This window comes from Camelus bactrianus, chromosome 9 (assembly GCF_048773025.1).
Source record: "Camelus bactrianus isolate YW-2024 breed Bactrian camel chromosome 9, ASM4877302v1, whole genome shotgun sequence".
Taxonomy (NCBI): domain Eukaryota; kingdom Metazoa; phylum Chordata; class Mammalia; order Artiodactyla; family Camelidae; genus Camelus; species Camelus bactrianus.
Window position 1 is genome coordinate 72,831,900 of NC_133547.1, and position 23,868 is coordinate 72,855,767.

The window sequence follows — 23,868 nt, forward strand, 5'->3', positions numbered from 1 at the left end:
GCACAGTTTAATTCTTACCCTTTAAAAAACTTATTTCTTCTTTTTAAAAAATTAAAATGATGTTTATGCTTAAAAATACTGACAAAATAGGAACATTAAAATCAAGTAACTTTACTCCAGTGTCTCCAAGATACACATTTTCCCCATGTATTAACATCTGTGAAATCAAGGTTCATCTAATAATCAGATATGCCATAGTTTTAACTAGCAATATATTTTTTCTTTCTTATTAACGTATAAAAAATAATGGTGTGGCTTATACTCAGTGACATTGTAGATTCAATGAAATATAGCACATCATTTGCTGATAAATCTTACCAACATATTTTATGTAAAGTTATATGTCAAAAAATGGAAATATAAATCTTAACTAAATTCACAATAATACAAAATACATATTTCAATTCTTTCTGCAGATAATATATTTCAGATTTTCTCTGAATTTAAGTTTAGATGTAAGAAGTGAAATCAGTAAAACATTTTATCTTCTTGGCATTTAAAAATTATAGAACTTACATAGAGACTACTATGGAACTTACATAGTAAACTACTGCTTATAATGATTAATTAAAAATACATAACAAATTTTTACCATACAATTTTTCAAACTGATTTTTAATCATATATGCCAAGAAACGATTAATTAATATATTTATATTTTATCCAGATACTAAATTCCTATTGTTTTGAATACTTGTAATCAGGGTCTCACTTGTTACTTTATTAACATGGACTATAAAAGTGTTAATTCCCTATTTCTGATGATTTATCTTATTTTTACCTTAGATTTTGTTCATATTATTTTTTAAATATGTAAGACATATGTAAATGTCTCTTTATAGACATACTTACGTGTTAGTTTTGTTTAAAAATACACATATATATGCATGTGTATACATATGATGATAGGTAATTAATAAATGTTATTTCACTTCTTCCTTATTGGGGGTTCAGAACGACTATAGAAAAAAGGTGCACAATATAATTTCCAGATCTAATTAAACGTTTTATTGCTTTTCTTTATAATATGACATCCTTAATTTCTACTTGATTTGATAAATATTTCCTAATTTAATGTTTTCTGCTTTAACTAAAAAGAAAAGCTACTTCTAGTACCTGATAATTGGCATTCCAGTAACAAACAGAAAGAATTGTGAATAATACAAAAAAAAATTTTTTAACTTTTAATCATGAAGTACTTTTACTGATTAAATTTATAGGGCCACACGTACATTTTTAAGTGTCAAAGTCACTTTATCTATCAGTCTGATACTCTAACACAAAGAAGTAAATTATAACTGTCAACATGGAAATGTAATTTAAATGTCAGTTATAAAATACAAATTTTAAAATGCTTCAATCAAATCATGTGATATTTTATTACATATCTAAAACTGAATAAAACCATAAGAAAATTCTACTGAAAGTCTTAGAAAAAATTTATTCTAGAATTTAACTCTACTATTACTAAACCATTAGTACTGTCCCTGTGATTTTATGACAAATTAGCTTGTCACTTCTGTTTTTGATATAACAAATCAAATGCAACCATTTGGTGTCATTTAATACTTAATCTTCCATTCATTCATTCATTCATCCATTCCATTCCATTCATGGAGCAACTATTATGTACCTACAATTACTAAAGAAATGCCTGCTCTTCTACTTGAAAGGCAGCTTCTTAGAATCTGACTGGCCAAGATTATGAAAATCATCAAAGCAGAAAAAGGTTGTTTCCAGTCCTACCTCACTTTTCATTTTACAACTGCCATTTCCATTTCAGCTCACAGCCTTCCACATAATCATGTAATTCCTTTCAAATTCCAGGCACATTTCAAAGAAAATATACCTGTCCTAAATGCTACTCTAGCTATTCTGATAAACAGAGGAATGTTAATGTGAAATAAAAACCTTTAATAACCTATTATCCTTTTTTACCAGATAGCAACTGTTTCTGTTTTCATTTGTCTGCTTGATTTTTTAATTGATCTTATTTAGGAACAGAGCCTTAATGGAAACAGAACCTAGGCAGATAGGTGAGAGCTTAGGCTTGAAGGAAGGCACATGGCTCTTGGCCTTGGCTTTTACCTTAAGTAGCTGTATGCTATTCATGTTATCAGAAAATAATGGCTAACATTATTAACAGGTGTTCTATATTCTTTAAACATTACTAAATCATTTCATCTTCAAAAATAACACTACGAGGCAAACACTATCATTATACTCATTCTACATACAAGGAAACTAAAACTTGGAGATGTTAAGTATTTGCCCAGGGTAACACTGCATGTAAGTGACAAAGGGGAATTTGAATAAGTGCAAGTGGCTCCACAGCCAAAGAATTTAAGCACATTACCATGCTGCATGCCCAATCTAACTCACAGAACTGTTGTAAAGGTTAAATAAGACATTATGAAAGTCTCTGAAAAGGATACTCTAGTCCTTGTACCAAAAAAAATTAATCCATGAAAGTGACAGAAATAATGAAAAGGTTTCGAGCATACTAGCAAGCAGAGGCAGTACTGGTTTTCTTCAGATTAGTCTTCCTAGATTACATAAAATTGCATATGTGGGTTAAATAACCACCACTTCTGATTATATATCAACCATAACTTACTATTTACAAATTTAGTTACTTTTGAAATTTGTATTTCACATCGCTCATGGTTAAGTTCCAGCACACATTCTCTTTAATTTTATCTGATATAAACCATCTGATATTAGCAAAGGTCCGATTCTTATAAAACTAATAGAAAAATAAAATTTTTACAAGAAAATGTTTAATACATCATGAAATACTATTAATTAGAATGGTACAACTAAACTATTTAAATAATGGTTCTTCACACAAAAATTTAAAACTTGGCAAATTCAAAATTATTAACGTATATTTAGCTTATAGGGAAGCACAGTATTGAAATACTTCAAGGGACCAATATGGAATTCTAGATTGTCCATGAATTTCATTTTCAACCATGCTTTTTCCTCCAACATGATAATAATCTTTGGTTGTTTGATAAAGATGATCAAGAAACTGTTTCACTCCAAGATCTTAATAATATATAAGCAAGCTTCACTTTCACTTGCCTGCAATTTACAAATTCCTCTATCAAAAAGTCCTATACTCTCAAGAAGTTTTCTATCAGTTATTTAATATCCTGCCACTTAAATATCTTTCCAATACAACTTTCACCTATTTTCTCAAGATGCTACATTTAAAAACAAGTACTAAATTGATCAATGCTGTGTAGTATTACAATAATGTATTATTAATAATTTATCTATTTCTAACAAAAATACAAATATCATAGAATAAGTCTTATACTCTACTCTAATACTTTAGTTTCCTGCCATATTAATCCACATTTTTCAAAAATCTGTGTTGATATATTATAATTTATAATAATTCTATTATAATTTAATTATTTCTAGTTTCCCCTTATATACTGTTTTTTTATTGAATCAGATTCACTTCTGGTATCTTCTGCCTCTAGCCATCTCTTCACCCCTCTCCACCAGCCCAAATTTAAACTTATTGTAACTTTTGAGGTTTCTCCACCGATTTCCTCTTATTTTTATGCATTATTTTTAAATATCCTTCCAAAGGGTAACACAACTTTGCCTATCTATATCTCTATGTAAGTTAAACTGGAACACTTTACTAATGGTAACTTTTAATACATTAAAGGATTAAATATAGTGTTTCCTAAATTAAAACTAGACAAAATATTGAAAAAAAAGATACCTTCATACAAAACCTTTACATAAAAGGAGTTGAAATCTAACCTTCAAATTTCACTTTAGCTATCTGCAAATAAAATGTAAAATCAATAACATTAATTATTGCTCTATTATAGCAACAGAGCCTGTGTTATTTAACAGTTTGGACTGAGAGGCATCACGACCTCATGATATAACTCAGTTTGGTGGTTGCAACTAAAATGCTGAGAATTAATTGTTTATAAAATTGTGTTAGTTCTAAATAGTTATATAATGCATCAATAATTTCTTAAGCAAATGAAGATTTTTATAATACGGGAATTTTTTTCTTTACTGTGTACTTTTTTTGTGTGGAAAAAAGAAAACAGATTATCTAAAATTTTATATAAAGCCTTCAAATAACCAAATATTACTGCAAAAAACAATTCTAAACTATGTTGGCCTTAGATTATTTTTATCCTTGTATGCAAAACAGACACATATATAAAACAAATAATAACACTTCTTATATTTTATTTTTTGAAAATGTATTAGGCAATTAGTCAAATAAAAATACCTAGGATTAATGGACCTTCCTAAAACAATTCTTTGTCTTTATAATTCTCTTGGAGCATTAATCCTCACCTGGCCTCTTTATTATATAAAGTAAACCTGAAAGACTGTAAGGGAGTAAGTGTGTAAGAGCAGAGTGCTGCTTATTATTGATTAAAAAGGTCTCAGTTTTCCTGCCATTTCACTTAGTACAAAGTAGTGGGTTTATGAGAAAATATTGTATTTCATGTTTCCAAACTATAAGATGCCCAATGAAGCACAATTATGAGTAAAAAAGTCTTAAAAGAATTTCAAGGCACTTTTTTTATAAAGAAAGTGAATCTGGAACTAGCACAGCAATATGGGTTTTGTTTTGTTTTCTCTGTTTTATATATAAAATATTTTCCTATTTTAAATTCCTTTTACTAACATTAATGAACAAAAAGGTATGTTAACAGAATAGTAAAATTTAGTAAATTCTGGAATATTACTTAATTCATTCAAAAAGGCAGTAAGATACACATAGTATCTAACAACTTAAAACTCCAAAGTGGGAGTAAACACATCACATGCAAATCAAAAGTTAAAGATTAAACAGATTGCACTTTCACAAAAAATTCAAAGGAATAAGATTTAATTTTTAACCAACTTACCCAATTTTTGTCTTCTCTTTTAACTTAGAACAAGTTTTTGTTTTTTTGCTTTCTTTGTCCTTTGGCTTGGATTTCATCCTTCTACCTTTCTTTTCATCTTTTCCTTCAATTGAAGCACTAGGAAAGTTTTCAGGGCTCATTACTCGTGGAATATTGCGTTCCCCACGCTCCTTTGCTTTTGCTATGGCCTCTGATATTATACGATTAGCCTTTTCTTGCTTGCTTTCTGATTCCGCCTTTTTTCTCTGCTTCTTCTCGGACATGATCCTCACCTGGGTATTCTGCAACTTAGTATATGTCCCAGAACCATCACTCTTCTTGGAAGATGGAGGCTAGAGAAACAAAATAATTTTTATACACTATACCAAAGTACATTTAAACAATTAACTTAAGTAAACAAAAATTTAGAATTAAGCTTCAAGAAGTAAAATACATGAGCAAATATGAGTGCTACAAATAAATTGAAAATTAAAATATTTTGCTGATCTAGAAATTAGTGTAGGTATAAAATAAAAAGCTCAAATTACTATTTTTAAAAATGAAGGGTAAAGAAGGATAATATAGATTCAATGATGTTTTCAAGCATTCTTTATTAGTTGATTCAAATTTTGTCCTATAAATATAGCTAATTCAAATTTAACCATGTAAATATTCTGGGCATCTGAAATAAGTCTTTTCTTTCCTCTTCACTCCAAAACTCTGAAAATTATTAATAAAATTTAAACAGCAACTTCGATTTAAAATGACTACTCCCTATAGTTTATTATGATTTTTAGAAAAATAAAGCCTCTCTGCTTTACAAGATACTGGAACTAGAACCTGAAATCATTTAAATCATTTTAATGTGCAATCTATGCGGCAACATAGCTAGTTAGTAAACAAACATTCCCATACTTAAAATTAGAGAAAGTTTTAGTTTTTCTGTGAAAGAGTTAAATGAAGATCTATTTTTCTCTTTCTATTTCATATTTTGCTCAAGCAATTCTGGAAAAAAACAAGTTTTATAGTTTTACGTTAAAATTATTAATATTTAAGCAATATCACAGGAAGCAGATCAACAGCATTTAAAAAAAATATATCTTCTTCAAACACGCATTCATCCACATATTCTTAGATCACAGTTTTGTTATGTTCTTACCCGTAAACATGCCTCTGACTACAGCAAGGAAAAAAACCACCAGGAATTTCCAAACACATTTTCATGCTGATTCCAGTGTGCTTCACTGGATATCTTTTCTATACCTGCCTCATCAAAGGTTTCATAGCAGTGCTGCAGCACTGGGAAAGGAAGGAGGGTTTAGAATCGCTCACTAAAATGCCACCTTAAGGCCTACAGGCTATAACAAATAACCAAGACTCGAGAAAACAGCAACAAGCTCAAGATGGCGATGCAGTATGACTCCCGCAGCAGCAGCCAGTAATAAGGAAGGTTATTCAATCCCATTAGCCTTTTAGCCCAAAGAACCCCTCCTCCTCCCACTCATTCAGGCTTTCACTTACCCTTCCTCTTGGCCTCTTCACTGAAGACATTTTTGGCGTCAGACAAAGGCTTGCCCTCTGCTTTTTCACCACCCCAGGCAGTGCTCAAGAAAAAAGCATTGAAAGAAGATTCCTAAATGGCCTATTTAGCAAGCTGCAACCAAGAGATGCACAACCCTCCACAAATACACATTGTGATTTATCAACACATTTCTGCCTTGGCAAGTTTATATCCACAGTTCATCCTATTTAGATATGAAAAAAGCTGTAAACCCCTCCAGAAAGCTGAGTTTCCTCAATAGCTGTAAGCAGATAGCCAGATTCCAACAAAGCACAGAAAGAAATGAATGCACAAAGCATCAAAATGCATCAGCATGAATATTAGAGATGTCGTTAAAAATACTGACTCCTTCTGCGGAAGTAGGCCAGCAGATGGTGCTACCAGTTATTATTCCATTAGACTCTGCAATTTAACCCCCAATGGACTGTTCTTCCCTCCATGTAACACATTAACTCTCACTCTACCATTTTCTGTAGTGAAGTTTTAAAAAATATACATGAAAGCCTGATTTTTAAAAATCATCTGAAAATGAAAACTATAGTGATACAGCTTTATGCAGCTATCAATATTAGAAAACAAAGTCCAATGCAGTTTTTACCAGAGAGAAATACTTTTCTCCATGATACTCTAAAATATTTCAAGTACAAATACAGCTGAAGACGAGCAAAGGGTTAAAGAGGTCATGCAAATGAACACATAACAAGTGACTTCTCTTTAAGAATTAGTAACGTCTCTTTACGCTTCTAACAAAAAGCTAACAATGTTATTTTTTAAATAGAGAAATAAAGATATTTTCATTTAAATTCTGAAAAGAAGCTTAAGATTTTGAAATGAATAGATGAGAACTGTCTATAAAGAATAACTAACCATACTTAAATTTTTTCCTTATTTAAACCTGGGTAAATAGATTAATTTATTTTCCTAACGTAAAAAAAACTGTTAAAACATCCCTGCCCTTTACTCCTCACATTCTGTTTCAACTGAACTGTTGAGTTTTGGGGGTAAAATTTTAGTTTTACTCCCCTGTTAAAAAAAAATATGCAGCAAGTCCTCCTGAATTTGATCATTAATACCATTTTTTATGTATAAAATATTTGAGACTATTTTAGTAAACAATGACCTTAAATACCTAAAGTAAAATTTTCACTGCTTCAGAATTCAAGTTTAGCTCTTTTATTAATACCATTTTCTCAATTGGTCTTGGCAAGTCATCTGTTATCTCTATCAAAGAATCTATTTTCAGTTTTTTTCTTTTTGGGTATAAAAGGCCTCCAAACGGAGCAACATTATATGAAGTGTCTTAGAAAATACCAATCTTAACAGCAGGAGAGGAAATTAAAGGCACAGGACCACTAATGAAAGAAAACAATCTTACTGACTGAAGAGGTCATCTATGTAAAAATCACAGTAACCAATAATGAGGGCTTACACTTACTAAGTGATTATTAGGTGACAGGTGTTATTCTAAGCATCCTACATGTAATAATGAATTTAATCTTGAATAATAATAGGGTAATAGTGATAATGGAGAGGAGTAGCAAATGGAAGAGACATTTTTAGAGAATATTGCAAAATGATAGAATAGACCTAAGAAAGCAAACAATTTTTTAATAATTAAAAAAATCATAATATAGCAATAATAATAAGAGCTAACACTTAGTCCTTACTATGTTCCAGGCACTATCCCTAATATGACATTTACAGATGACCCTTGAGCAACATGGGTTTAAACTGTGTGGGTCCACTTATATGCAGATTTTTTTTCAATAATAAATATTAAAATGCTACAAAATCCATAGTTGGTTTCATCCAAGGATGTAGAACCATGGATATGGAGGAATCACATACATGGAGGACCGACTCTTTCACTGAGTCTCTAACTTCTCATCATTCAAAGGTCAACTGTATATTAATTCAACAATATAAAACAACTCTGTGAGATATGTACTACTGTTATCCTCACTTTATAGCTAAGGACACTGAAGCACAGAGAAATAACTTGCCCAAGATCCTACAGCTACTGAATAAGCAAGGATGAATATGCAGAGAGCCTCATTATGGAAACCATGCTCTTAACCACCATGTTATACCATATTTGGTTCAAGTACCACAACTTAACAGAGATTAATTTGAACACAGAAGAAAATAAATTGACTTTCTCAAAATTACAGAGATACTGGTAATAAAGCAAGAACAAAATTCAGTTTTTTCCAGCGCCCTTTCCAAGATGTAGGAATCAATTAGATATGGATTGGGTATGGCTGAGGAACAGGAAGAGTCAATACCTGCTTTCTAGACTAAGCACTGGTGCAGGAGAAGGTAAAAGAAACAGGAAATCTAGTTGAGAAAGGGTATGTATGTGTGTGTAATAAGTTTAATTCTATTCACACTAAGTTTGAAATGGAAAATTTTAGTAACTGGAAATTTGGGACTGGATCCGCAGAGGTTAGGGCTGGAGTAGAAGATGTGGACGCTCTTGCTGTTTTCTTTCAGTATCCTTAACTCACTGACACTATCCTCAGAACCCAGGATGACTTCCAAAATATCTCACTTCTCTTATAAAACTTTTTAAAAGATCTCATTACTTGACTCAAAATCCCAATTATTTAACAATAAATCTTAATAGGAGACAACAATAGAGAATCTGTGATCAAATATTTCTTTTGTTATTAGCATACAATATTTTTAAACTATATTCCCGTAGAACAGCAACACTGAGGTATTAAGTAACTAAACATTTTTTTTTTAAACGTTTGCTGAGCCCTGCTCTATTTTATTTTATTTTGAGGTGGGGGAGTGGAGGGAGAGGTAATTAGGTTTATTTATTTAATTACTTTTTTAATGGAGGTCCTGGAGATTGAACCTAGGATCTCATGCATGCTAAGCATGAGCTCTACCACTTGAGGTATACCCTCCCTACCTAAACATTTTTGATATAAGTAATTTCCCAATTCACACATAGACACAAACATACAAAAGGGTAGTTAATAGTGACATTTCTCAGTGTTATTTCTCTTTCTCCCCTACATAAGCAGTCAGCAAATCCTGTCAAGTCAACTTAATTGTGTTTCGTTTTCCCCCTCTCAGTCCCAATAGCTCCTGCTGTATTAATTTCCCACTTGTTATGGAGTATATAGGAAAATATCCTTCCTTATCTGTAATAAATATATATCAAGTCTTTGGGGGTGATGGAACATCAGGTTTGCAATCTACTCTCCAATTCTTCACCAAGTAAAAGTATTTCTTTGTATTTCACTTGTGATTTCTCTGTAGGTTTATCACAGCTTTAAAGTGTAAGTTATTTAAAATGTTAAAATAGGGGGGAGGGTATAGCTCAGTGGTAGATTGCATGCCTAGCATGCATGAGGTCCCGGGTTTAAGCCCAGTACCTCCATTAAATAAACAGATGAATAAACTTAATCACCTCCTCTCCCTAAAAAGATTAAATAAATAAAAATTTTAAAATAAAACGAAATGTTAAAATAAAAGCAAAAGGCTTGCTCCCCAAGAACCTGTATGCTAAATGAGGAAAAAAATACATAAAAGAAAGAAGGCACATATATTAATAACATACCCAAATATTAATAACATATCCAAATATTTATAAGAAAAACAAATCATAGTAAAATATAAAGGTGATATCAGATGTGATATATCAATTATTTTGATAGTAACTGGAGGAATATATGGGAGACCCTAGATGTCACATTTCAATATTGGAGAAACTCAAGGATTTATAGTATGAGTGTTTTTCAAACCATAGGTCATGACCTAATTGCAAGCCATGATATTTATTTAGTAGGTACAGACTAGCACTAAAAAAATGTAATAGAACAGAATGAAAAATAATGGTGTCTAACCTTTATGAATGCTACCTCTTACAAAATTAGAAAGTTTTAATAACTATATATATATAATTAATATATATACTTTTATATATATATATATATTAAAGTTTTACTTTACACATTTTAAAAACAGTATGAAGGAATAAAAGGTCTCACAATAAAACATATAATTCCTTAGTAATAATGAAACACAGAACAAGGAATTCTCAACAACATAGATAAAACTATGTATCAGCTAAAAATCTTCCACCTTTTCTCAGGAGAGAGGACTCTCAGGCTTCAGACCTGGAGGACTAGGTGAATGGAGCTTTGAATGGAAGAGAATATAAAACAGAATTAGAGATAGCAAGCCTAAAGCAAGAATGAGTTTTACTGCCTAGAGAGAAAATGCAAAATAACAGAAGAGGAGCAATAGTGAAAACCCAAAACACCAAGTTTTTTTATAAAGAGCTAGCAGATGAAGAGGAGTTAAAGAAGGAAAATAAAAAGTAAAAAATACAAGAATGGGAGGATGCGTATCAGGAAAGAATGCTGTCATGGAAGCCAGGAAGAAAGAGTTAAAAAAGCTCTGCTGTCAAAAGGAAGGAAACTAAGTTATCTGAGAATAATTTGATATTGTAAAGCTAACTTAGAAGGCATTCTAGTTCTTTACGTTGTTTACAGTAAGCCAGTGTGCTAGTTTTTAATATCTTTTTTTAAAGGAAGAGTCATATAATTATTTACTTAAATATTTATATTAAACCAAGCTCTAAAAACAAATTTGCAGTTAATTTTAGTAATATGTATCAAACATTAGTGTGCTGACTTCTTTTACATTTATTACATATAACATTTTGCCACAGGTACCAAAAAAGACTAGTTTTTAAAGAGAAGAGGTGGGGGAGGGAATACAGTTCAGTGGTAAAGTGTTCACTTAGCACGCACAAGGTCCTGGGTTCAATGTCCAATACCTGCATTAATAAATAAATAAATAAACCTAATTACCCTTCCCCCCAAATAAAATAAAATGGCCTCAATAAAGCAGCAAAAAACACTAATGAAAAAAAATAAATTTGTGTTTCTAAAAAAATAAGAGAGAGAAAAGATGGAGGCAGGGGGAAGTGATCCAGGAATAAATGATTATCTGTCAAAATCTTCTGAGTTAATTTGTTTTCAGTTTTTGATGGATATGAAGCAATTATTTTATTTTGCTTTCTTCATATCTGTGAACCCTCATGTTAAATTTGTTTGTTTGTTTTTGAGGGGGTAGGTAATTAGGTTTATTATTTTTTTAATGGAAGTACTGGGGATTGAATCCAGGACATCATGCACTCTACCACTGAGCTATATACCCTCCCCTATCCCATGTTAAATTTAAATCCACAAATTAAAAGGCTTATTTTCATCTTGTGACTTGTAGTAGTATCCAATTTTCTACTTTTCGCTAACCATGACATTCCTTTATTTAGTGTCGTAAATCCTAAATTTTACATTGATAAGATACTACTATTAAAAGTATTCCCTTTATTTTAATCATCCACATAGCAGTTCAGGCAAATAGTAGATATTCATTAAAGTTGTTTTTTAAAAATAAAAATTTATTATATGACTTATAGGAAATACAGAAAGAGAAAAACATGTTAGAGCATACCATGGGAATGTAATCAGCAAAACCAGAATGTAGTAAACAAATGACTCAGTTTCTTCAGCAAAGAAATGATAAGAAAACAAAGAAGGAGAACCACAAAGATCAAAAGAGACTTAAGACTAAATGGAATGCCAAAATAAAAAAAAAAAAAAAGAAAGAAAGAAAGAAAAAAGAAAAGAAAGACACTTAAAATACTTATCAACTGAATGCAATGTGTGGCTTTTGTTTTGATATAAATCTGAAAAAGTCAACTAAAACTGTTTATTAAACTACTAGGGAACTTCAGTTTTGATTGGGTATTTGATTATAAAGGAATTAGTTATTTTTAGGTATGAAACCGATTTTGCAGTTGTGTTATAAAGGCAAAAATCTTTGTCATTTTAAAAATTTTATCTTGGGGGGAGGCAACTGGGCTTTTATTTATTTATTTATTTTTGATGGAGATTCTGGGGACTGAAACCAGGACCTTAGGCTTGCTAAGCACACACTCTACCACTGAGCTATACCACACTCCTCAAAATCCTTGTCTTTTAGAGATATAAACTGAAATATTTACAGATGAAGTAATATGATTGAGATATATTTCAAAATAATCCCTAGAGGGGGTGGTATGTTAGTCAGAAGGTCTTAAAAAATGAAACATTGCCTATAAATTGATGGCTACTGTAGCTGGGTGATGGACACTCTACTTCGGTATGCACTTGAAACGTTATGTAATAAAGAAATTTAAACAGCTATATTCTGGGAATAACAAGTAGTTTGGCATGACAAGAAAACTAGATGCATGTGGAAGAATGATAATAAATGAAGACAGAAAAATAATGGGTTAGATTTTCACAAGTGTTATTAAGTTATACTAAAATATACCTCACTTACTGACAACATTAAGTATATTGAATTCATCAGTCCATAAATTACCAATGACATTAAAAGCTATTCTCAGCATAATGTGATTAAAGTAAAGGACTTTGGAGTCAGCCAGCCCTTGTTCCCAGTTTCATCATTTTCTTGGGCCTCAGCTTCCTCACCTGTAAAATGGAGATAATAACAGTGTCCACCTTCTATGACTGTTGTGTGCCTAACAGATAATGCTTGTAAACTGCTTAGTATGGTGCCTAGCACACAAATACTCAGAAATGTTAGGTATTATTGTTATTGCTATAATATGATATTGTGCCCACCTCAGTGCATTATCATCAGGGGGTACAGTGATGTCAGTCTGTCCTATAACTGGTGATGTTAACTTTGATCCCCTGGGTAAAGTAGTGTCTGCTATGACTCTTCTACTGTAAATTTCTCCTTTTATAATCAATAAGTATCTTATCAGACTATGCAAATAGCTTGCTTATATATATTTGCCTAGTAATTTTAGCATGTATTGATGTTTCCTGCTGCAATAATTATTATTGTGGTTATTTGTCTGATGGAAACTTTTCATTTCCATCATTCCTATCACATTTTCAATTGGAATTCTACTATAAACAAAAGCTGTCTCTTCTCCTTATTTATTCATTCATTCATTTATTCATTCAATTATTTATATTGGTATAGACTCATGACTATTTATTTTATTCTATGAGTTATAATCTGATATTACGATTATTTTTATTGTTCAAATTGTCCCAGCTTTGGCCATTTAAAGCTCCTTCAAGTTGGTTCCTGAGTCCTCTTTACCACCATCATATTTTGAATACTTCCTTTCTGGGACTGTAAGATATTCCAGGCTTAAGGCAAGAAGAGTTTAATGAAATGGTTGAGGTGGAAGCCATACAAGAGTAGATTAAAAGTATATAAGAAGAAACGAAGTAGATTCAGTGAGCATCAAAGACTTTTCTTAAATAAATAAAGGGAAACTGGCAGGCTACAGTGGAATTGGAAACTTGACTATGTCTACTGGCTACAGAAGTCAGTAGCCTTCTTGAATATATGAGAAGGAGAAAGAAAAACTAGAGTGAGTTTTGTCAGGAGCAGAAAATTTAAAGCACTTTCCATACAATAATTCAAAATTAATCAAAACACTAATAAAAATTAAAATATTTTATATAAATATCACTTTCATAAATAATATGAAAATTAATTTTCAGAATTCTGAAGTAATTTCTAAAAAACTATTTGAACACTCAAGCAATTATTAATATAAATAAAAATGATGGTAACAGGAGGCTACTATGAATACATTTGCAATAAGGAAAAATGTTAAAATAAGGTATTTAAACCTGATTTACAGTTTTAGGCAGAAGAAAATCACATGTTTAACAGTAGCTATATATAAAAAGTCGAAAGTATTTTAGAAATTAGAAAGTATAGTTAATTTCATCATATTAAATTTCATCTTGAAGAATGCAAAGGGTAATGAGAAAAACTACAACTCTGGATGTAACTTTGACCACAAGAAAAATATCATTTGTGGAAGCAGAAGTGATGGGAACCACAAGAAAAAACTAAACATGACCTTTTGGTGTCCATGACAGGTCTAGGCATAGTAGTTGTTATGTCACAACTGTAGGCCTTTTGATGTTAAAAGAAAGAAGTATCATTATATGGCCTGAAACTTACAAGAGAATAGATCAGTAAAGTTAGGAAACATAGTTCAGCAAGTCAGGACTCAAAAATGAAATCCCAACAACTCAAAAAAAAAAAAAAAATGATTATAACAACAACAAATGTAGTGTATCTAAAAATATTGGTTGTAGCCTTACAGATTTCAATGGATGGCCAAAAAGTAGGCCACAAAAGATAGAATTAAGAAGAATATGAGAGGCACTGACCTGTAAGAATACTGCTGGGGAGTCCACAAAGACTTTAGGTTTGATAAGTGACAAAAGGCAATTAAAAATGCTCCATTGGCTGTTTTGAACAAGAGGGTTAGGATCTTGGGGGCACCGTGTGTGAGGGTGAGAAGGATAAGAAAGGAGAACTAGGGAATGAGGAGGGGATAGATGATAGAGAACATAACTCCTCAAGTATTATTATATTTCTACACTAAGTTCCAAAGAGAATAATATTTAGACAAGAAAGGATATAACTCCAATGTTGGGTCTGAACCTAGGGGAAATCATGCTATATTTCATTTAAGAACAGGAAGAAGCAAACCTGTGTATATCAGCTGAGCTCTTCCAAAATTTGTCCAACAGAATCTACTTCCTCAACCTGTACTAATCTCCTATAAATGAGTATTTTCAGTTTAAATTTGTGAACTGGTGACATCTGGTTAATCTTCTGGGTTCCTACTGGCCTTTCACTTCAGCTTAAAATCTCTTCTGCAACTCTACCATTAGTTTGTGTTTTTTTTTTTAAATTAAAGTAGTTACAATGTGTCAATTTCTGGTGTACAGCACAATGTCCCAGTCATGCATATACACGCATATATTTGTTTTCGTACTCTTCTACATTAATGGTTACTACAAGATATTGAATATAGTTCCCTGTGCTATACAGAAGAAATCTGTTTTTTTTTTAAATCTTTTTTTATATATAGTGGCTAACATAGGGGGGAGGGTATAGCTCAGTGGTAGAGTGCATGCTTAGCATGTACAAGGTCCTGGGTTTAATTCCCAGTACCTCCATTAAAAATTTAAAAAAAAATTAAAATAAATAAATAAACTTAATTACCCCCCCAAACGAAAGAAATCTTTATTTAAAAATTTTAAAAAAGGAAATATATAGTGGCGAACATTTGCAAATCTCAAACTCCCAAATTTATCCCTTCTCTCCCTCTTTTCCCTGTTAACTATTAATTCTTAATTAACATCTCCCTTAGATCATACTCAAAAATGCTGATTAAAAAAAAAAACTTATGAGGCTGAATCTATAAATGGGCATGCTCACTTGCTTGCTTGCATGTCCACCCCCCCACACACACATACTCACACACACACACATACTCACACACACACACATACAACTGAAGTAGAAAATAAATGGTACATGCCTTAATAGCAGCTCGTGTAAAAAATACCAGGGAATTTTAGCTCACTATAAACTAAATGAGTGTATGATATAATAAGCTTGCCAAAAGCTTCGACTGCACAAACAGAAATGTGGTATAATGAACAGGGGAGGTGATAATTACAGTATACTCTAGTCTCACCAAGAGAAATGTATTTTGTTTTGGGTTTAAGAGGAACACAAACTAGATCACTCATTCAAGATGTTATTTGAGTACATACTACCTGCCAGACATACTGTTGTAAGTACTGGGAATAGTAAACCAGACAAAGTTCCTGCTCTAATGTAGCTAACATTTTAAAGAAGATAAGCAAATAGAAAAAAAATAAAATAAACCAAGAAACATCAGGTAAGGGTAAGGGCTATACAAAGAATGAAAATAAGATGATATGAATAAAAGTGATAGGGTAACTATTTTAGAATGGACTCAAGGGAAGTTTAACTGAGGAGGCCATTTGTACTGACATCTAAATGAAAAGAAAGAACTAGCAGTGCAAAAATCTGAGGAAAGATGAACAAAATTATCCCAAGCAGGTTTAAGAAATTAGCTACAAAGCAAAAGAATCAGCCAACTGGTTTCTATATCTTAACAAGAAGTTTCCCTATTGGATAACATTTGTACTAACTACACTATACTTCCCAGTCTGTACATCTGGAGACCACCCCATGGAAGTACACCTCAATTCCTCTTCAGGTCTTATTTGTTCAGGTCCTACAGTTTTAAGCTGGTTCCTTCTAGCAATGAGCCATCATTATTCTTGATGGTCTGATTATCTAAATCAGTGTCCATGAACTATGAACTGAAATCTCATTATGAGTCATCAATTCAGTGGATAGCCATTAACATTCTTTATAAATAAAGCAGAACAGTGTTTTGAGAAATACTGGTTACATCTTAATATACACACCTCTATATACACATGTTCATAAACATTCAAAAGCTATGCTGAGTCCTAGTCAGTATTTTTGAAAAACACTGTTCTAAGAGATTAATGAATACTTCATTTCATGTCATGGGAGAGTTCAACCCAGACTTTTACTTAAGGGTAGGGGGTTTTGAGTCACCTGGTATTAGTCAACCTGGAGGATGGAATTGACCACATTGGGCAAACAATTAATCAGTAAGTTATATCTAATGGAGCTCCAATAAAAACTCTGACACTGAAGCTCGGATGAGCTTCCCTGACTGACAATACACCACAGATATTGTCACGTATCGATCCTGAGACCTGACTCTATGGGGAGAGCTTTGTGTTTGAAACCCTCCAAGACTGCCCTATGCATCCTTCCCTTTGGCTAATTTTAACCTTAACCTCCCCTGTAATAAACTGTAGCCACAAGTATAACAGTTTTCAGTGAGTTCTTAAAGCACTGCTAGCCTATTCCTGAAACCAAGGGTAGTTGTGGGAATCTCCAGAATTTGCAGTTGCTGTCAGAAGTGAGAGCAGTCTTGGGACTGTGTTAACTTTGCAGTTTGGCTAACTTGGAGTAATACTCTTCAATGATAAGAAAAGTTTGATAAGAAAATAAAGAGATCTTGGTCTGATAACTAACTTTGAACGCTGGCAAACTGAGAAGACTTTTAACTTTTTGTAAGATGTATAAAATTAATTGTGGTAATGATTCCATTCTACCAAAGGCCTACTGATAGGAAATCTGGACTGAGAAAACTGCTTCCTTAAATACTCCTATACAAAAGCCTTTCAAAAAAAAATCTGTACACAGGAGAACATCCATATGACAAAAAAAAAACTGGATAAAGAATACACTGGATCTCTCTGTACTATTTTTTACAACTGCATACAAATCTACACTTTATCTCAAAATAAAAAGTTTAATTAAAGAAAGAGAGCTTAGGCCTTTCCTGAGCTCAGATGTATTCTCCTTCTGGCCTTGAAGGAACAAGTTGCTATGAATTCTACAGCTGCAAGGAAATGAATTCTGGCCAACAATCCCATGAGCATAGATGAGGACCGTGAGCCTCAGATGAGATCACAGCCCCAATGGACTCGTTGGTTGTAGTCTTGTGAGACCTTGAGCAGAGAAGCCAGCTAAGCAGTGCCCAAACACTTGACCCAAGGAAACTGCGAGATTATAAATGGGTGCTGTTTTAAGCTACTAAATATGTGGTTACTTTGTCACTACATTCACATACTCTATAATTGAACAATTTCACCCTTGGGTACTCAACATAAATTCATACAAAGTTCAATAACAGGCAAAACTACTCTATGAAGCTATACATCAGAATGGTGAGTATCCTTAGGGTGAGGCAAGCATTGACTAGGAGGAGGCCTGAGGAGATTTCTAGGACTGTGAAAACATTATATTTCTTGATCTGGATATTGGCTAAGTAGATGATGTTTACTCTCTGAAAATTTACCAAACTGTTCATTATAACTTTTGCACTTTTCTGTGTGTTATATGTCAACAATGTCAACAAAATTTACATTAAAAGATTGTAACTCTCAAACTGAAGATTATTTAATATTATCATTAACCTGAGTAAAGAACAATCCATCAATCAAGATATTTAAGAAAAGACTATCTGTTTTAATGCAATGACACTAAAAACAATTATTTTTCTTTATTATATTAGCATATTTCACATTTTTCATCCAGAAAGAAAGCAATAAAAGGGAAATATAGTATTACATATTTCCTCTAATACCAGGAGAAATCTATAAAATGCTCAAAGACATCTGAGAGTTACTTCAACCAATGTTATTAGTGGTGTGGGAAGGTAGGAGCTGAAGGAAAGGAAGTTTTTTAAAACACACAATCAAAATGTGAAGGATACAAAACTGAAATAGACAGTTTAGGTCTGTACTCATTTTAGGTTGATGTTTCTGAAAAACATGATCATCTCTCTCTCCAGTTATATCTCCAATTTTCAAATACCTGTTTTACTTTATATTCCAGCAATACTGAACTACTTTCAGTTTTTTAAAAAAAACAAATTATACCAATAATTTTGAATTTAGTGTTCTAGTTGTTCAGAGTGTCCTTTCTCCAAAAGGTATCTGAGCAAAAGCCTATTCAAAACTCACTGTAGATATCACTTCCTTTTTACAACATGTAATTTTACTGCTATATTCACCATAACATATTGTAGTTATTTACAAGTCAAGGTCATATTCAATCTGCATCTCTAAAACTTAGCCAGTGTTTGGTACAGTTGCAACATCTATGCAACGAGGATAATCATAGTATCTAACCTAAGAAGACTGCTGTGAATTTGAATGAGACAGTTCTAAAAATCTTAGAACAGTATTTGACATACAATAAGCACTCAGTAAATGTTAGTATTAACTATTATGATAAAGATTAACTTTCTGATATAAAGAAGTGTCAAAACTCTGTAATACAAAAGCAAATATTTCAATTTTAAAAATGGGCCAAATTTTTGGCAGACACTTTGCCAAACAATGATAAATGGATGGCAAATCAACACACAAAAAAGATGCTCATCACATTGTTATATATCAGGGAAATGCAAATTCAAACCACATGAGATACCACCTTATGTCTATTTGAATGGTTAAAAAAAAAGTAACAATACTAAGTGCTGGAGAGGAAGAAAGAGAGCAATCGAAACTCATACACTCCTGGTGGAAATGCAAAGGTACTGCCACTTTGGAAAACAGGTGGTAGTTTTTCATAAAGTTAAACATGCATTTAATGTATGACCCCTGGCAATTCCACTCTGATATATTTATGCAAGAGAAATGAAAATATATGGTAACACAAAAAACTGTAAACAAATGTTCACAAAGGCTTTACTCATAAATGTCAAAGCCTGCTAACAACCCAAACGTCCTTTAACTGATAAATTCATACACAATCTTTGGTTCATTCATTTGATGGTATACTACTCAGTAACATGGAAGAACATACTACTGATATATACAACAAAAAATGCATTATGCTAAGTGGAAGAAGCCAGACTAATAAAGCAACATGATATATGATTCTATTTATACAATATTTTCAAAAATGTAAAACTATAAGGAAAGAAAATGAAACAATGGTTACCAGGATCTAGGGTTGAGGGAAAGGCTGACTACAAAGAAGCATCATAGAATGTTTTGGGGGTTACTGCAAAACTATTTATCTTGATTGTAGTGTAATTACACAATGTGCATGTTTGTCAAAACCCACAGAACTGTACACTAAAAAAGGTGAATTTTACTAGATATAAATTATATCTCAATAAACTTGCATTTTAAAAAAGATTAATGTTCTTTTGGCTCCAATTCCCATATTAAGAAACTAATACCACCAGATTTTAAATCTAAGTTAATGTCATGATTCCTTTTCCTTAATCCCAGTACCTGTCCTTGAAGCCTTGTCCTATGACTGTTAACTAAGTCTCTACATAGTGCCTATTCCTAGATTTCTGTATTCTCTTTTCTCACTCATCTGCTTTCAGGAGTCTATATTATATGTGGCTGGACCTCATTAATACAACAGAACTAATTAGACATCTTCTATAAACGATTTGTGTCTTATAACTCCTATCCCATCCTTCCTCCCCTGTCCAAATATAATACTACATAAACACACACACATAACTCTTTGCCAGGTAGGTCTTAGCAACATTAGAGTCACTGATCTCTTTCATGTCTGGTTGTGCAAAAGACTTCAACAGATTCTTCACAAAAGAAGATACGCATTTTTGGAAAACAAGCCCATGAAAAGATGCGGAGTGTCATTATCCACCAGGAAAATACAAATTAAAACTATAATGGGATACAATATGCACCCAATCAAGTGGCTAAAATTTAAAAAACTGACGATACCAAAAACTGAAGAGGAGTGAGCACCTGGACCTCGTACACTGCAGGTGAGAATGTAAAATGGTACAAATCCACTTTTGAAAACAGTTCAGTATTTTTTAATGAAGTTAAACACACATTCAACTCAGCAACCTCATTACCTTTATATTTATCCCCTCAAAATGAAAACACATGTATACAAAAAACTGAATTCAAATGTTCACAGAAACCTTATTCACAATAGCCAAAAATGAGAAACAACCCAAATGTCTATCAATAGGTAAATGGACTAATTGTGGTACATTCATAAAGTGGAATGCCAGTCATCCATAAAAAGGAACAAACTACTGACTCACACTACATAACTGAATCACATATGCACTGTGCTGAGTAAAAGAAGCCTGACTCAAAAATATACCTAATGTATAATTTTATTTATATGACAGTTTCGAAAAACAAAACAAAATATAAGGGCACAAATCAGTGGTTGCCAGCAGCTGGTGGTTGAGGGAGGGGTTGCTACAAAAGAGGATGAGGGAATTTTGGAGGGATATGGAATCATTCTGCATCTTTATCAGTGGTGGTACTCACATATACTTGTCAGAACTGCAGTAAAAACAGTGTTTGTTTTTTTTTTTTTTACTATTTTAAATTATATCTAAAAAACAAAACTACTAATACATTAAATAACATGGATAAATTCCAAAAATACTATGCAGTGTGAAAAGAGCCTGACACAAAAGAATATATACCATATGATTCCATTTATATGTAATCTAAGACAAACAAAACTAATTTGATAGTGACAGCAGATCAGTGACTGCTTGGGGCCAAGGATGAGAGAATGACTGCCTGCATGGAAGGAAAAGGAAACTTTGGGGGATATGGAAACGTTCTATGCCTTGATTGTGGTAATGACTATACAGGTGCATACACTGTCAAAAACCATCAGATTACACTCAAAATGGATATATTTTATCATATGTAAATTATGCCTGAATAAAGTCAATTTTAAAATGTACTTACCAACTAATCACAAATGTAACAGGATTAATTTTACCCTGAATTATGTATTTAACAATTCTTCTTCTTTAATTAGTTTTAATTACTTCACTACAAATGCAAATTAGATTATATTATCCTAATTTCTCTAATTTATGCTAGTCTATTGGCTAGTAGTAGATACCCAATTTAGAAAATACTTGCTAAGAACATATTACATACAGGTAATATGTTCAACAATAGACTATGGAGAACAAGTAAGAAATATGAGATTAAATGCTGTCTACAAAAAAAGTTGATATCCTTATTGCAGAAATTATATAGCTATATCTACATCACATTTCACATATAAAAAAGGAAGAAAACAATAATCACATGTTTGAGGGAACAGCTAAACCAATATGGACTACAGAGGAAAAGGAAGCTTGATCTGTGTTGCCTAAGAATAAGTTAATTTCTACAATGAAAAGATAATGAGAAGATATTCAAAGGAGTGAGCTAAGAGTGAGCAAAAGCATAACAACTGAAGTAAGATTTGCAGACTGGCATTTCACAAGCTATAGTCCAAGAAATTGTGAAATATTAAAACATTCATATTCATATAAGGTTCTGAGATGCTGCCTGTGTTTTACCCTCCTTGGAACATTACGATAAAGTATAATTTATTAAAAGCTCACTCTGAGAAGTCCATAGAGAATAGTAGTAAATGACTTTGAATGGACTGGATAGGGCAAAACTAAGAAAAGCCTTTGATTCTTAGTGTAGATGACAATAACTCTTGTATCTTTTAAAAACCTTTCTTTTTTAAGGACAAAATGTTTTTAAGAGTTGAGAAAGAAATTAGGTTTGTCCCCACCCATCTCCATACTACCACACCCCCTTAGGATAGAAAGCCATAAACTGCTATATAATCTTTGTCAGCAATAGAGGGATTTAATCAGCAATTTATCCTTCTATATTGGAAGGAAGCCGTAAGAAAGAGCTTGGGGACCAACGTGTACCAGAAATTTGTTGGCTCTATTCTAATTGTGTGTGTGTGAGCGTGCATGCATGCACGCTCACACATGTAGGGAGGACATATAAACCACAGTTCAATATGGCACTTTGAGAAGTATTTTAAATAAGAGGGTAAGGGAATGAAAAATTTAATATTAAAGTATATCCCTGTAATACAAATACAAAAATAAAAATACTTAACTGAATATAGGTCACAATATACCATCAATATTAATTTTCAATCATTTTATCAATCCTAAGTATTTAAATTAAAATGAATTTATACTTATACCTCTCCTATCCATCATCCTATAAGACATGGAATAAACTGCAGTGACTACAAATGCACTATATTCTGACAAAGGATGTAAAAATATTTTACAAATTGTTCAGTTTAATGCAATCATCCAAGATGACATACTGAAACCCAAAAAAGCAAACACTGGTATAAATAGCGAATTAAACTACAGACCAATATTCCTTATCAATATAAACAAAAATATCCTCAACTATATATATATATATATATATATATATATATAGTTAAAGTTAGTTATAGTTATATATAAATATAAAATATATAAAACATTTATATATTTAAAATATAAACATTTATCCTATCAGTGCAAGGTTAATTTAATATCTGAAAACCAATCAATTAATGTAACATGATATATCAACAAAACAAAGAATTAAAACCACATGGTCATATTAACTGACACAGAAAAGCATCTGACAAAGATCAACATCTTATGATAAAAATCATTCAACAAACTTGGAGTAGAACAGAAAGTCCACCCCTAATAATGGGCATCTACAAAAAAACCTGCAGCCAATACCAGGCTTAATGATAAAAGACTGAATGCTTTCCCTAAGATCAGGAACAAGAGAAGGATGCCACTTGTATTCAACATTGTACTAGAGATGCTAGCCAGGCCAATTGGGGAGGGGAGGGGGGAAGCATACAGATTGGAAGGCAAGAAGCAAAACTACATTTATAAGCAGAATATATATACATGACATGATTATAATTTTTAAATCCTAAGAAAACATTTGTAAATGGTACCTGATAAGGAATTTATAGCTACAATAAAGAATTCCTACAACTCAATGATAAAATGACTAAATAACCAAGTTTGAAAATTGGCAAAAGATCTGAATAAGCATTTCTCCATAAGAAGATACGTAAACGGCCAATAAGCCCATACAAGATGTTCAACATCTT

The 23,868-nt window shown here is 32.0% G+C and overlaps 1 protein-coding gene across 15 annotated transcripts in view; it reads right to left on the bottom strand.

Moving 5' to 3' along the window:
* Positions 1 to 23,868, bottom strand: part of CHD9 (chromodomain helicase DNA binding protein 9) — a 209,076-nt gene that overhangs the window by 87,308 nt on the left and 97,900 nt on the right. For 12 of the 15 annotated variants that reach the window (XM_074370742.1, XM_074370743.1, XM_074370740.1 and 9 more), the window contains one exon: positions 4,905 to 5,236. In XM_074370742.1, coding sequence (XP_074226843.1) covers positions 4,905 to 5,236 — 332 coding nt within the window. Of the gene's footprint in view, positions 1 to 4,904; positions 5,237 to 6,042; positions 6,309 to 6,404; positions 6,715 to 23,868 lie in introns of those variants that run through there. The other 3 variants (XM_074370746.1, XM_074370744.1, XM_074370747.1) reach the window with 2 other exon arrangements.